This window comes from Scophthalmus maximus, chromosome 13 (assembly GCF_022379125.1).
Source record: "Scophthalmus maximus strain ysfricsl-2021 chromosome 13, ASM2237912v1, whole genome shotgun sequence".
NCBI lineage: Eukaryota > Metazoa > Chordata > Actinopteri > Pleuronectiformes > Scophthalmidae > Scophthalmus > Scophthalmus maximus.
Window position 1 is genome coordinate 10,454,271 of NC_061527.1, and position 14,880 is coordinate 10,469,150.

The window sequence follows — 14,880 nt, forward strand, 5'->3', positions numbered from 1 at the left end:
TTCTAGTATAAGTATCATGGTGAACCAGCTCTAGCTATGAACTGAAACTGTACTTTAATCACAAAAATACATGAAAATTGCAGGCCATGGTTGATTTTGATATAATCTTTATTCAATCAGGCAGTCTCAGTGAGATTAGGATCTGTTTTTCAAGAGAGACCTGAGAACAACATTCCATAAAATCATGAAGAGGGTTCTTGAATGGAAGGATTTGAGGATTCATTAGCAACTGTACATTAAAACAGGTGTAATGTGTAGAGATTACTTCCTTCACTTTATCTCATCCACACATGTATAAATATAAACATTTGCATTTGTCATTCCGGTAACCACTAACTGCCGGTTCTCATTGCAGACAGCAATAATCCTGCTCTCCATTAAACAGCCTCTTCTGATACAACCTAAAACTTTAACTGCATCTGTAAACTGCGTTCTCAAAACCAATATTTTTCATGAAGAAAATGTATTTTTAGTATGAAGAGTGAGAAAGGGCCAATCTCACAGTAGACATGAATACAGTAATTCCTTAACATTCCATAACTTTAGTTTTCTACACCCGAGCTTTCACTTTACAGTACAAATTACCCCAGTCTTCACTAATTTTTTCAATATGTCTAATGTAACAAACATTATTGGAATGATAATGAGGTAATTTATTTTTCCAAATCAGTAACATATAGTAACAAAATAGTTGACCTTTTATCATGAGGTTAATTGATTTAGCTTTAAAACGAAATCATACGTCGTAATATGCTGCTTCAAAAGCAACCTCGCTGGTCGTTTTTTGGTGGAGGACGGTCTTCCCTGCAGGATGTGACACAGGGAACATAAAACTATTACACCTACCATCCTGGATCACTTTAATCTAGCTTCACAGTGCTAGTGCTGCAAGGATATACAGTACAGTAAAAAGAGTAGATGCAGTAGACTCCCCACTGAGTGTGTGTGTGTGTGTGTGTGTGTGTGTGTGTGTGTGTGTGTGTGTGTGTGTGTGTGTGTGTGTGTGTGTGTGTGTGTGTGTGTGTGTGTGTGTGTGTGTGTGTGTGTGTGTGTGTGTGTGTGTGTGTGTGCGTGTGTGTGTGTGTGTGTGTGTGCCCCAATCAACTGCTGAGCCTTATTTTTCTGTCACGACGCAGTGTGGTAAATTGTTAGAGCTATACTTACCTTTCCAGCTAGATGTCCTGATTTTCAGCTTGTCAGCGCCTCTATGCGTCGTTTTCCCTCTCCAAAGGTCTGTATTTAGTTCAGGTCACCACCAAATTCAGTTTAGGATCTATTACATGTATTGCAAAAAAACTCTTATACCAAATACTTTTTTGAGTCCAGAATATACAACAAGAAAATAACTTAACAACCTCAGGATTTCACTGAAGTTCTTCACTGAAATGTGCCTGTGCCACTTAAATTTACGTCTAAATATTCATCTGTGGCTGTTTGTCAGTGATAGGTGGTTAGCAGCAGCATTGGCAATCATGGACCTTTGTGTTTTGTTAGTGCTATTTGTGCTTGGGCTCCATATTTTGCCAATGTCTATCTCAGCTTTTCCCATTCTCATTATTATTGATATTATTTAAAAATATGCATACAAGAGCGTCCTCCCTTTTCCTCAAGATCCTGCGGACGATGAAGTGCCGATGGAATAACTTAATCTCAATGCGCTATAATGTCTTCACATTAATAATCAACAGGATACGTTTCAGCAGATGTAAGTGATGCACTTGGATTAAGTACACAATATTACGCTCATGTATGAATCCGTGTCAAACCTGGTGAAAGTGATGTGTGTTTTTGTGCCAGAGAGAGAGAGCAAAAGGTCACGTATTAACATGCATCAGTCCTGTGCAGGTTAACATCTGCTGAGCAGGGATAGATTATTCATGAAAAACAGAAATGCTGTGTGATATCCTTGCACTATTAAATAATTCACTCTTATCAGCTACCTATGTTATGCCTGAAATTAGGAATATTTCCTGAAGGTAAATTTAAAATGCCAGGCAATTAAATTACGTACCAACCTGAGACTGATCACTCAATAGACAATCAGCTTGCAGTGAAAGACATTTAAAGAAGTCTGCATGATGCGTTGTTAGGTAAACTGCATTAAATCATCTTGCCTCCACCTTCTTTGTAATTATTATTCAGAGAGTGCAGCAGTCTTAATCTCTTAATTAGCAGTATGGATTGGAAATGAAATAATTTCCCTGCCCCATTGACTTGATGAATTATAAAAAAAGAAAAAGTTTTCTTCACAACTCTGAATAAGGAGTTAATGATGTATCACAAGGACATTTTAATTATCTGAGCCATCAAAGAAGAAATGAGCAACTGATTACCAATGAGTTAACCTGAGGGTTGGTTGGAAAATGACAGCCAGGCAGTTGTATTGCAATTATGTAAGAAATATAATTTCTAATTTTAATCTAACTTTGGGCTAGTACATGGTATGGATACCTCTGCCTTCTGTAGCCCAGGAGGATGGAACAAATGGTTTACTGCTGGTGCTGGTATCAAATCCACTGTCCTTGAAGGCCAGTTACATTTTAAGTTTTTTGTTTACAAATTTCGATTCACGACAGAAGTCCACCACCCACTGCAACCAGCTAGCAGCACCAAGTAGCACTCTAACTCTGTAGTTCTAGAGGGGCGGGTTGAACATATTCTAGGCTGTTTTCAGAAATGAACCCTGTGTCAGCACCCAGTTTAGCGGACATTTTCCTGGGTTTGCAGGACATTGTCCAAGTCAGACACGTTCAGGAGCATTTCTGGAACATTCCAGCAAGGGGTGGCGTCTGGGCAGAACGCCCACTCGCTCGCACTGAATCTTCTGAAAGGGCTGGCAGGATATGTTCCTGAAAATGTTTGGAGCAACATTTGTGGACATTTCAGTCATGTCCACTATAGTCAAACTCAATAGATTGCAATAATTGAAAAAAGTTATATTTGGCATTATGGCTCTGTTCTGTGACCTCCCTGCCCTTCCACATTCATAGGTGGAAAGCCTGAAGTAGGGAGAGCAAAGCTCCCTACCATTCCATGAGCCTTCACGGAATCTGAAGCAGGGAGAGCAGCAAATAAAAGAAACCCAGCACATTGCTTAGGTCAGATAGGGCACCGTGGCTGAGGTTGACTGTGTGGCCTACCTGAGCTAACGCTATGCTTGATTTGGGTTTTCACATCCAGCTACTCCAGAAAAAGTTCAGTGCATATCTGAAAACAGCAAACTCCCTCTTACACTTCTGGGGCAGAATAAGCCAGCTGTTTGTCACCAGCCAGCACCACCTACTCTGACTGTGCCTTCTCTTTATGGCCCATTACCCCCTAGAAGGAAATCAGTCAGCCCCAAATTAGGTGGGAGTCAACTGTGCCATTGATTACATGTTCAGTGAACATGACACTGGCATATTTGATATGTAAGGTCACTGCTTTATCCATTAAGGCCAACATTAGGCGAGAGGCGGGGTTCACTATGGACAGGTTGCTGGCCCATCACAGGGCAACATACAGAGACAAACAACAATTCACAACATTCAATTTTAGAATTTCCAATCCACCTTACACAAATCTGCATGTGTTTGGACTGTGGGAGGAAGCCGAAGTACCTAGAGAGAACCGCACGGGGACACTATGCAATCTCCACACAGAAAAGCCCTGGTTCTTGTTGTGAGGCGACAGAAAAGATTTAAAAGAAAAGTTTTAAAAGAGAAAATGTTGTAGCAGACCTTTGTTCGTGTGGTAGCGAACTCTAGACAACAGGATTATAATGAACGAAGGCACCATAACCTAATGTAGAAACTTTTCTTGGTTTAGTGGGGAGGAGACTTTTGCTTGGTGATCTCGGGGATCTAGGCAATGTGTACTCAGTGGCCACAATGACCATGTCATGCACAACAGCACAGAACCATCACTGCTGGATCACAGAGGCTGGAAACAGTACAGGGACGGGCAGATGGCCATGACCTGAAGTAATGCCTCCAAAAAGTGAGTGCATGAGAGGGAGGTGCACATTTGACTCTCCCTCTGGTCGCAAACAAGTTGCCAACACGTCTTCTCCTAATACTTGGGCCCCGTGAATTTGTGTAAAGTCTTGGCGCTTCCTGCATCATGGTGCAATGCTTCTCCACCAGTGAGAACCAATGGTGACAGCTGCCGGGCCATGTCCTGCAACTACTCTTCTCTTTCCAAAGTTGCAGTGAAGGAAATGCTGATGCCAGCACAGTGATACCACTAGATCTCTATAGCTCATGAAGCGATAAACAGACATACATGTTGATTGACTGCAGTATGAATGATTCACTTCCATTCATTCCTGTCACGTCAACGACCAAAGGAAACTCCACCTTGTGTATGTGCAAGGTGGAGTTGAAAGCTCAATATCCATGCAGATGGTTCTTTTTCCTTTGTCTCAGCAGTGAACGAGTGGTGCCTTAATGTGAAAGGCAAACACAGCATGTCATTAGCCTATAAACATTACAGTTATTATATTGTAAGTGTGGGCAGTATTATAGATGAATGTTTTAGAGTCTACATGTTCATATCTGTATAGAGAGGGTGGAAGTGAGGGTGAATGACAGTGAGAGAGAGAGAGAGAGAGAGAGAGAGAGAGAGAGAGAGGGTCGAGAGAGAGTGTATGTGTGTTTGTACGCTATGTATGTGTCTGTTATCGTAAGTGAGGCTTGTGGAGAAGGAGCAACAGACTGGGGGAGTAGAGTGGACCAAGAGAGCGGCTCATTGTTAAAACCTCTCTCAAGACACTAATCTGCCTTTACACCGGGGAATAACAACAAGGGAGACACATTAGAGGTAAGACGATTTATTCTCTTTGGAAAATTAGATATTAAGTGTTCTGGACTAATAATCACTGTACTGTAAATCCAAGCTGTTTCCTCTTGAAATCACTCAGTGAGAGGATCCTGGTGGATTTCTTTGTGTAATTAATCAATTCATTAACGTACCACTTTTCCGTAAATCAACCTTTACATTTTTTTTGAAGCTACTGTTATTTTAATAGTGTCACCTTTTGAAATAGATAAACTTCACATTATGAGGTTAGAAAACACACACATAATATCATTATACAACCATGATCTACTGTATCTGAACAGATCATATCATACCATTTTCTTGATATCAGGGGAAATGCACATTATTGGATATTTCTGTTATTTTAATATTTGCTGCGTGGAACTAATTATTTCTTAAGAATCAACACCGAGGCTATAATTTAATTTGTGTCACCATCATTTATCTAAGTGGTGACCCTCTGTTCAAGCCATACCAGGTTCAGCATAACTGGATTTTCTTTGTTTTTAAATAACTGATCTCAAACCACTGAAATTTAATTAGACTAAGGAATCTAGGAAACAATTTGAAATAAATGGCAATCAGGAAAGGTGCTGCATGTTCATACTGCAGATGACATGCATCAAAAGTGAACATGTTGCATAACCAAACGTGCTTTAACCCTTTTGGTCCCATAAAGACATGACATTGTTCAGTCTCAAGGGAGCCGTGTCATGTTGACTGCAGTGCAAAAGCTGGAACAGCTGTTCCAGATATTTTTGCTGTGTCGACTTTTCCTTAAGGCAAATGCATATGATTCTGACGTGTTTTGGATTATTCATGACATCCTTCAAGAGAAAAAGAGAAGCACGGACATGCCTGCACTCTGGGGCTTAAGAAAGTGAACCAAAAGACAGACGCTTCTATATGTTTTAGGTATAATCAACCACCCAGGTGCTTCAAATGTTTCAATTTTTCAGACACACAATTCAATATATTGGTTTTCTGACAAAGCGTGTTGGGACTTAGTTTCACTCATTTTAGGTGAAAACAACTCATGACTCTGACTTTGGTAAGATAATTATCTAACTTATCTGAGCATCGATAAACATGCTTAGCACTTACAGAACACAGACATTAGTATGTAGTCTGCAAAAATGAAAACAAGAGTTACTGAGACTTTAAAACCAGAATATTTGCGATCTGTGGCTCGCAGCATGCTCATGAGGATGATGTGATGAGTCATCCATAAATGCATCAAGTGCACTCTAGATCCTGTACTGAAACATTCATTACAATGTTAGATCTGTATTTATAAAGCATACGGAAAAGAAATATGGCCAAGTCAGATGGCTAATGAGCTTTTGCATCCGACATTTCCAAACTGGAACAACTGGCCTGATTGACACTTGAAAATCTAATTGACAAGTGAACTAATCCATGGGACAGAGGTGGCTGTACTCAAAAGCCACAGGGCAGCATTTGGTGGTATACTATTTGTTTTAATGGATGTGGTGCTTCAATTCACCACCAATATCGTACCGGTGATTGTGTTAGCTCATTTTCTGTCACGACTGAAGGCTTTAGTTTAGTTTAACAGACATGAGCAGCATCCTGATGAAACACAGAAAGTCTGTGCCACAGACCTTTGACTGAAATATGTAAATGTGAAATCATTGTGTTTTTTTCCCCTGCTTATCATCAGCAACTGGCGGGAAAGCCTTCCATTTTCTGAAGTGCGAATATCTTTCCACTTCACCCCCACATCAAACGTTTGCATTCAGCTAAATGAACAGTTCCATTTTCCCTACATCAACTCAACAATGACAGAATACAAAGTCTTGAAAATAAAAAAATAGATATCATGGCATCACATTTAAATCCTCCCCAGAATTTCCTCTGTAAAATATAATTCAATTTCTTTTAGGCAATGCAATTACAAACTAGGAAAATATAGAAAAGAATCCTGTACATTTCATATCATATTTAACAATGGAATTATCAAATGACTATCATTATTATTATAATTACTTTCCGTTGACCGGAACTTCAAAAGCTTTCAAAGATTTCATATATAATGACACACTGCTTTGTGGTTTGCTATTTGTGTTCCCTGAACAGCAAGTGCAGTAACAGTACTTTTCAAGGACATGTCCTGCTGGCAATAAGAATCTGTAATTAGCAGCAGTATAAAGGCCACTGAAAGGATGTCTGTTTGATCCCTAGTCTGGCAGAACAAATGTAGTCCAGGTAGGGAATGTGCAACGCCTGCGTTATTAAGCATATTGAGGTGCCTTTAAGATACGATACGATACGATGCGATAAGATAAGATTCACTGACCTCAAATCACTGTGGTCCTGCCAGTGAAACATATCCACTGATTGGACAGTCGAAAGAAATACTTAAATAGGTCAAACATTTTCTCTCTCTCAGTAAATCCCATGAAAAGACCAAAGCCAACAGCGACGTATCGCCTGTGCATGTGAAGCCTTATAAACCGAAACATAATACTCAGTGTCATAGACCTTCATTGTCCAAAGCTAATAACAACATCATATCAACCAGTCATTCTACTGCACCAGGCGACATGCGTCTTCATTACCATGGAGAAAAGCACTGTGATCATAAATGTATTCATCCATGATGCAGTAGTCACCAAACAAATCAAACAAAATGTATTCCTGGTTGAGTAATATAAGGAATATATTAAAATTTAAAGTCCCCAGCTATTTTTTAGTTGTTACTGAGCTCTAACTATGAAATATTATACTATGTTATAATACTCTTTACATTTGTGATCAATTTTTAAAACCTGCATTTCTTTGGCCACTTGGGGGCAATGCAACAAGCTGTAAACATTCACAGAGAGCAAGATTAGTGTTGATTTGGATTCTTGTTTTGGGTGGTTGTAATTCCACTTCAATGTCCTTTTACCTCTGTTTTGGCTTCCGCCTGCTCATGAGAAATATACAGTATCTTGCTCTTTTGCTGCTAAAAGCTCCACCATGTTCACCAGCTCGTCCCTGACGTTGTCGGTCTGTCGTTTGGTGGACAGGTAGAGAACACTGGGTTCATCAGTATATTCTCACTGAAAACAGCTGCCTGCTGCAGATATATACGACTCTGAGTACTAAGATGAGACAAGAACGAAAAAGTAGAGTTGGAGGCTGTAAAACTAATGAGTAGGTTCTGTGGGTACATGACGACAAGCAAACCCGTGTCAAATGAAAGTAATTTCATTCATTTCTACTATTAGAATATTAATACAAATATTGATTAGAGTAGCTTTTGAAAAAATTGCACCACGGCTCCATTCATTGTTGACAATTTATATATAGAATAATTATAGGCTGTACAGTGGCACTAACTGGTTATTGGTCTGGTTGACTGTATTTTAAATAACAGCGTCTCTGATGTTGCCAATTATTTTCCAAGACAATCCTGTATGTCCGTTGAAGCATAGAGGCATGGCTTCGTAAGATTTTGAGCGCATCTGAAAGGGCAGGAAACAGATGGCAAATTCAAGCCCTTTCAATCCCTCAGTCTTCTGTTCACTGTCAGAAGTGAACTCAAAACACTTTAGCCCAAAAAGCAGTCAGAGCTAATCTTAATCAGAGTTTGGAGAATAATTTCTGCAATTAGAAATCAGTTTTGCATTAATGTCATTACCATTCACTGTCTTTCTTCTTGCATGAGTCTTTTCAGAACTTTTGATCTAAAATGGCATTAAATTCAGATGACTTTCACCCCCCCCCCTTCAGGCAGCAAGTCTACTGTGACTAAATCAGCAGGATGTCAACTTACAACTGCTCCTATGATCTAATGGCTGAAAAAGGCGAGTGGCTTTGTCCTCTAGGGGAAAATTGTTCCAATCTGACCCCTGGCATGAACAGCAGCCACATCAATCTGGATGACGCATGCTTGACGTGGTACCTGGAAAACAAACTTGGTCCTCGTCGATCCTCTGTGTTCCTCCCTGTCTGTCTCATCTACCTGATCATCTTTATGGTGGGCGTGTTGGGGAATGTGCTGACCTGTACTGTCATTGCACGCAACAAAGTGATGTGGACGCCAACAAACTACTACCTGTTCAGCCTGGCGGTGTCAGACCTGCTGGTGCTGCTGCTCGGCATGCCACTGGAGCTGTATGAGCTGTGGCAGAACTACCCCTTTCTCCTGGGGAAGGGAGGCTGCTACTTCAAAACCTTCCTATTCGAGACGGTATGCTTGGCGTCCATCCTCAACGTGACAGCACTGAGTGTGGAGCGTTACATTGCTGTGGTGCACCCACTGCGAGCGAAGTATGTTGTGACACGCACCCATGCCAAACGGGTCATCCTCATGGTGTGGGGTGTGTCAGTGTTGTGTGCTGTTCCTAACACAAGTCTGCATGGGATCCAAATCCTTCCCAGTCACTCCAACGACCCAGCTGGGAATGTAAACTTGGAAATACCAGACTCTGCGATCTGTACACTGGTGAAACCACTATGGATGTACAATCTGACCATCCAGGTGACCACCTTGCTATTTTTTGCACTTCCAATGCTCATCATCAGCGTTCTCTACATGCTGATCGGGCTGCAGCTGAAGCGCGAGAAGATGAATACGGCAGTGGAGGCAAAGTCGGGTTTCCGGCAGGAGAGCTTCTGTAACGTCCGTACACAGCAGCAGAAGGCACGTCGCAGGCAGGTCACTAAAATGTTGTGTGAGTATCTGTGAGCCATCTTCCTTTGTCTTTACAAACAGTATTTCCCCTACTCTTACTTGGAATTGTCTGCCTGACTGTTGCAACAACTATAGTGTTCAGTATAACTCAAGGTTCTTTTAGGTCAATATGTGAGAGTTTTTAAGATTAGAACTTTCTGTGATTTTAAATTATTCTCCATGAAAAGCAACAAATCCCTTTCAAGGAGCAAGATAGATGTACAAAACAAGCAATGCGAAAAAAATCACATTGGGCTGTAATGATGGGGATTTTTAATTGGTTGCAAAATCAAAACAAGAAAGCAGTCAAACCTAACAACTGTTATGAAAATTAATGTAAAGTGCCTTATTACCCCTCCTGTTTTGAAAATAGCACTACAATCTGATACACCTGCTGCACCCAGTTGTATGAAATAATTATTAGTTTCATGGAAATAAATAATAAAAATGCTAAAAGTGGACAGTTTCTAGATTGGTTTCAGTGTGTCTAATATGTTGATAAAAGCACATATTTATGTATACAAATAAATAACGATAATATCATAATTAAATGTGGCACCAACCAAACAGACAATGTTCCTCCATCACAAACATCGGCACATTCAGATCTAACAGGGTCTGTCACAGTCTGTCATATATGCTTAATGATGTAACCTATGTGTGCTTTTGTAGCAATCAGAAGTTAAGGTCAAAGCAAAGGGAAACATTAATGTCTTTCATGGTGTGCAGATAGTAATCCATACCTTATTACTGATATGATACTATGACATCGATTTACAAGATCTCAGATTCTTGGCCACACAGGCACAGCTGCTGAGAATGGGCTTTCAACTGTGTCAAAAAATTAGTCATACATATAAAAAAAAATACACTGCAATATACTTAGAAAATTACAGAGCCTGTTTAAAAATTGGATCTGTGATGATAAAAATTGTGAAACTTATCTTCCTCAGATGTCACTTCTGCATCAGGCGAGTCAATAGTGGTAAATGGACTGAATTTATATGACGCTTTTTACAGTCGTATCAACGACTCAAAGCACCTTACAATACAAGTCACATTTACACATTCACACATTTGTACAACGCTGGTTTTGCTGCCGGAAGCTGAAGTGTCTTGCCAAAAGAGTGGAGTGGGGGAAGGCGGGGATCGAACTGCTGACGACTGTCTCTACCTCTTGAGCCACAGCCGCCTGTAAATAGTCTAAATTCAGTCATGTACTCACAGTGGTGTCTTGACCTTGTCTGGACCTTTCAACCAACACATCAACAATGAGATCTCAGGAATTAGCAAATTCCTTATTACAATTCATTTTTTGCCAAGAAAATTGTTGTGGCTGTAAAAGGTTTTGTTAAAATAGAAACCTTGAAAAAAGGAACTTAGGCTACTTGGACATGAAAATGCACGAATATCAGCTTGTTAGGGTCAATTGCTGACGTTGTCCTGCTCATATAGAGAACCATCTCAGACGTTATAGTCAAACTGAAATTTAATTTTGAAAAAGCTTGCAGGAAGCAGTACATGGCCTCTCATTTCAATCTTTTACAGGACAGTATAATTATTATTCTGCCTTTAGTTTCTGTATGATATGAACAAGGACTTCAATTTCAACTTTTTGAGTTCAAAATGTATGATAATGATGTGTTAGAACTCAATCGTAGCCCAGAGCAGAGATTCTCTGCATTATTGACACACCGCCCCCCAGTGGGACAATTTAATTGAGAACACAGGGGGCATTTTAGCAACATCAATCAATGTACCGCTTTAAAAATCCCCTCAAGCTTTGTCTCACATTGTGTTTTTCTCTCTTTTGCGGTTCTTCCAGTTGTTTTAGTGGTGGTTTTCGGGATCTGCTGGGCCCCATTTCACACCGACCGCCTCATGTGGAGTTTCATCAATGACTGGACTGACAACCACATGGAAATCTTCCAGTATGTGCACATCATCTCTGGAGTGTTTTTCTACCTCAGCTCTGCAGTCAACCCAATCCTGTACAACCTCATGTCCACGCGCTTCAGAGAAATGTTCAAGGAGGTCATGTGCCATCGGCCACATCACATCACTCCCAGGAAATACTCGCTAAGTGTCACCCGTGTGACTCTCCGCAGCACCCTCAGTGATGCGCCACTCAGCAATGGAACTGTTGTTGTTGAAGCCGAGGCAGAAGAAGGGGAAGCGAAGATGAAAGAAGAGACGACTTTTTCAACTTGAGGGGTTGTCTAGGGGGTACATTATGTTGGGAGGGTGGCATGGTGGTCAGAGAGAGTGTCCCGTTCTGAGTCACTGCACCCATCAGCTGTTATCAACATCCATTTCAACTAGGTTACAGTAGGTGAATACATGAAATAGTCTGGGGAGACTAAGTGCAGGGAAAAGGCACTCATCTGCAGAAACTGTCAGACTGCTGTGTAAGTGTCACTATGCTACTTTTGAAAATCATAATCTCTAACTCAGCAAATCACATACTGAAGTTTAACTCCAAACTTCTTGCAGGACCACAGGCCAAACAGGCATGAGCAAATTTGAAATCTCTCAAGTCATAGGAAACAGTGCAGGAATGTAGATACGACTCACTACTTCAGTTGGAATGAATGAATGACAACTCACAACGATATAAAACTGGACATGATGCACATGAGCAAGCAAGCGGAAATAAGACTCTTTTTTGTTTCCCAATGAAAAGTCCTAACCTCAGCGAACAAGCTGAGCGATATGTCTTATGTTTAGAAAAACACTCACTCCGGCTCTATTTCTGCAGAAATTTACCTCAATTGCCCGAATGTTTTCAATGTAAATCAGTGAATTCAAACCGGTGTAGTACAGTAGTTAAGTGCAACTATACTCTAACATAACTTCTATGTGACAGTAACTGACAGTTAACTAATATCACTTTTTATTTCAACCTATATAATGAGCCAATTTTAATTGTGTATAAATTACAAAGGCATTTTTCAAGATGAGGAAATGATTAAATCGTAATAATTTTCAGATGTAGAAATCACATGGGGCTCTTAAATACAGTGAAACTACAGCAAGTTCACTCGCTTACTTGCCGCATGTTCGGAAAAAGTGTAATGTTCAGTGTATGAAAGCCATTTATATTAAAAAATATATTTTTAAGCACTTCATTGCATTTGGAAAACTATTTTATGTTTAAATGTTGATAGCACCGTTTACAAAAATTCAGCAATTTGCAAATTGAGAGAAAATTTGGTCCAAGCCAGAAAGAGGTTGAAAGGGTATATATTTATACTGTATAGTTTGTCATGTGGGACTCAATGTATGGCTTTTGCATTTTAAATGTTAACAATAAAAGCTGGGAGCATCTTCATTAACATGTATGTAAAAACATAGTAAAAATGGCCCATGTGTATAAACGTCATGATGGATGGATGAAAGATGAGGGAAAATTCAATATCTTATTAGAGTAGTCTGTGATGTAAGATGTAAACTATACTGTATGCGGAGTTGTTATTTGTATCAGACACACACACACATATATATATATATATATGTATAAATTCTGTATATCTGCATATAATCTGAAACTGCTATGTTGAAGCAACAAAAATGCTCGTCGACCCTGTGAAATGTTTACATTGGTATTTAAGTGTTTGTTAAAGTAAATTCTGGCAAATCTCTATTATTGTTATTTATGGATTTAACAAACAATATGAGGTTCACTGTGGCTTTTGGTTGAAATGTTGATGTTACTGTCAGATATATGAAATATATGGGCTTGTTTTTCCAGCAGCAATTTGTAAATATGTATGCAGCTTAGTAGGTGACATGAGCATATTTATATGAACCGCATGTACGGAAATGCCGATGGGAAGGGGGAGTGCGCCTCAGTAAGTGGCAAATTACTTAATTTGCATGCGTGATGGAAGTAATTTTCGATTTACTGAGGTGCACCATCCCCTTCCCATTGGCATTTCAGTTCACAGTTTGCTAGCACAAAGTTATAAACAGCAAATGTGTTTTTATAAAAAGAAAAAGTGCCCATCTCCCGGGCTTTGTAAACATGCATTAAAACACGTTCAAAAATAATTTTGGACATATGATGCTAGGAACAATGATTCCAAATGCATTTACAATGCTTTTATATTTCTTCATGAATATTGATTTAAGTCCCAAAACCTGCTGCTCAATAAGTGGTGTTGACAGATTTTCATATTTTGTCATATTAGCTGTCTGATGTTGTTTTATTTATGTGTCATCGGCTCTCTGTTCATGTTTGTTGTCCGGCTTCTAGCAGTGTTTCAACAAGCCGAAAATATCTGAAATGAAGTTACTGTAAATCATATGGTCGAAACTAAACAAATAAAGTTCTAAAAGACCTACATTTCCCTTTAAGACAACTCCCGATGTGCAATATAAGACACTATATGACTGAATGCCATGATGGTGTAAGTGGAAACATTCGTCATACCTGGCTTCGCTATTCAAAACCATTCTTGTGGAAAGGTCACAAGTGAACTGAAGACGTTTGTGAAACACATTCATGGATGCCGCTTCCCTAATGTAAGGGTGGGGAGCAGGGGTCGTTTTAGCTGTGGGTAATCCCCCATCTGTGCCTTATGCACAACGTAATGCATGAACCTCTCTTCATCTCTAGAGCACTGTCAGACCAGCAGCATCCTCATCATCATTAGTAGGATGTTCTATTGACATAAATGAGCTATGGAACAACAGTCATTTTTCATGTGTAGATCAGTCAAATTGACTAGGAAATGGGTTAATTGCCCCAACCCATACAGATTTACTTTGACAAGGTGAGGGATAAATGTCAAAGTTTTGTTGCCGATGCAATTCTGTGTGCACAGTCATCTAATATGGTAAATTATGTTTTTAATCCCTGTCCTTGTGTAGTTTTCTGTTCAAACAGCTGGGTAATTTTATAAACTTTGCGTTCAAGTTAAAATATGGTGTATATCAGCATTTTTACATCTTCATTTTTAAACGTTTTTTTAACATCTAGCAAAACTGTATACAGCGATCTGCTTAGCATATATGTTGTTTGTTTTCTTAAATAACATTCTTCAGATGAAAAAACTAGCACCAAATTATCATCCACTTAACTTTGGTATGATCTACTTCTACTGGTCACTTACATCAATCATTGCATGGAAGAATCATTTTAGTGTTCATTTCAGACACATTTGAGCTAAATAGCTCTTGTAGGCCTGTTGCCCCATTAAAGAGCCACAAGGATCTTTAAGATCACAACCATGGTTTTGTGCACTGCACCTGTTTGCTGAAGCAATGCTGAAGAAAATCAGATCAAGGAGGTTTGATGATGAACTAACGTACTGACGAGGGGGTTTTGAGTTCTTCTCTCACTGTGGTATAAATCCAAGTGAGGCACAGTGAACCACTAAATAAAATCCTGCAGC

General features: G+C 39.6%; 1 protein-coding gene across 2 annotated transcripts; it reads left to right on the forward strand.

Annotated features, from left to right (window-relative positions):
* Positions 1 to 1,891: 1,891 nt before the first annotated feature.
* On the forward strand, positions 1,892 to 13,829 carry nmur1a (neuromedin U receptor 1a). 2 transcript variants are annotated; one of them, XM_047336675.1, is made up of 3 exons: positions 1,892 to 4,800; positions 8,542 to 9,485; positions 11,310 to 13,829. In XM_047336675.1, the coding sequence occupies exons 2-3, from the start codon at positions 8,573 to 8,575 to the stop codon at positions 11,693 to 11,695; spliced, it is 1,299 nt and encodes a 432-aa protein (XP_047192631.1). In that variant the 5' UTR covers positions 1,892 to 4,800; positions 8,542 to 8,572; the 3' UTR covers positions 11,696 to 13,829. The 2 variants fall into 2 exon arrangements, with proteins under 2 accessions (XP_047192631.1, XP_035503920.2); XM_035648027.2 differs by having other exon boundaries at positions 1,892 to 9,485.
* The last annotated feature ends 1,051 nt before the right edge of the window (positions 13,830 to 14,880 follow it).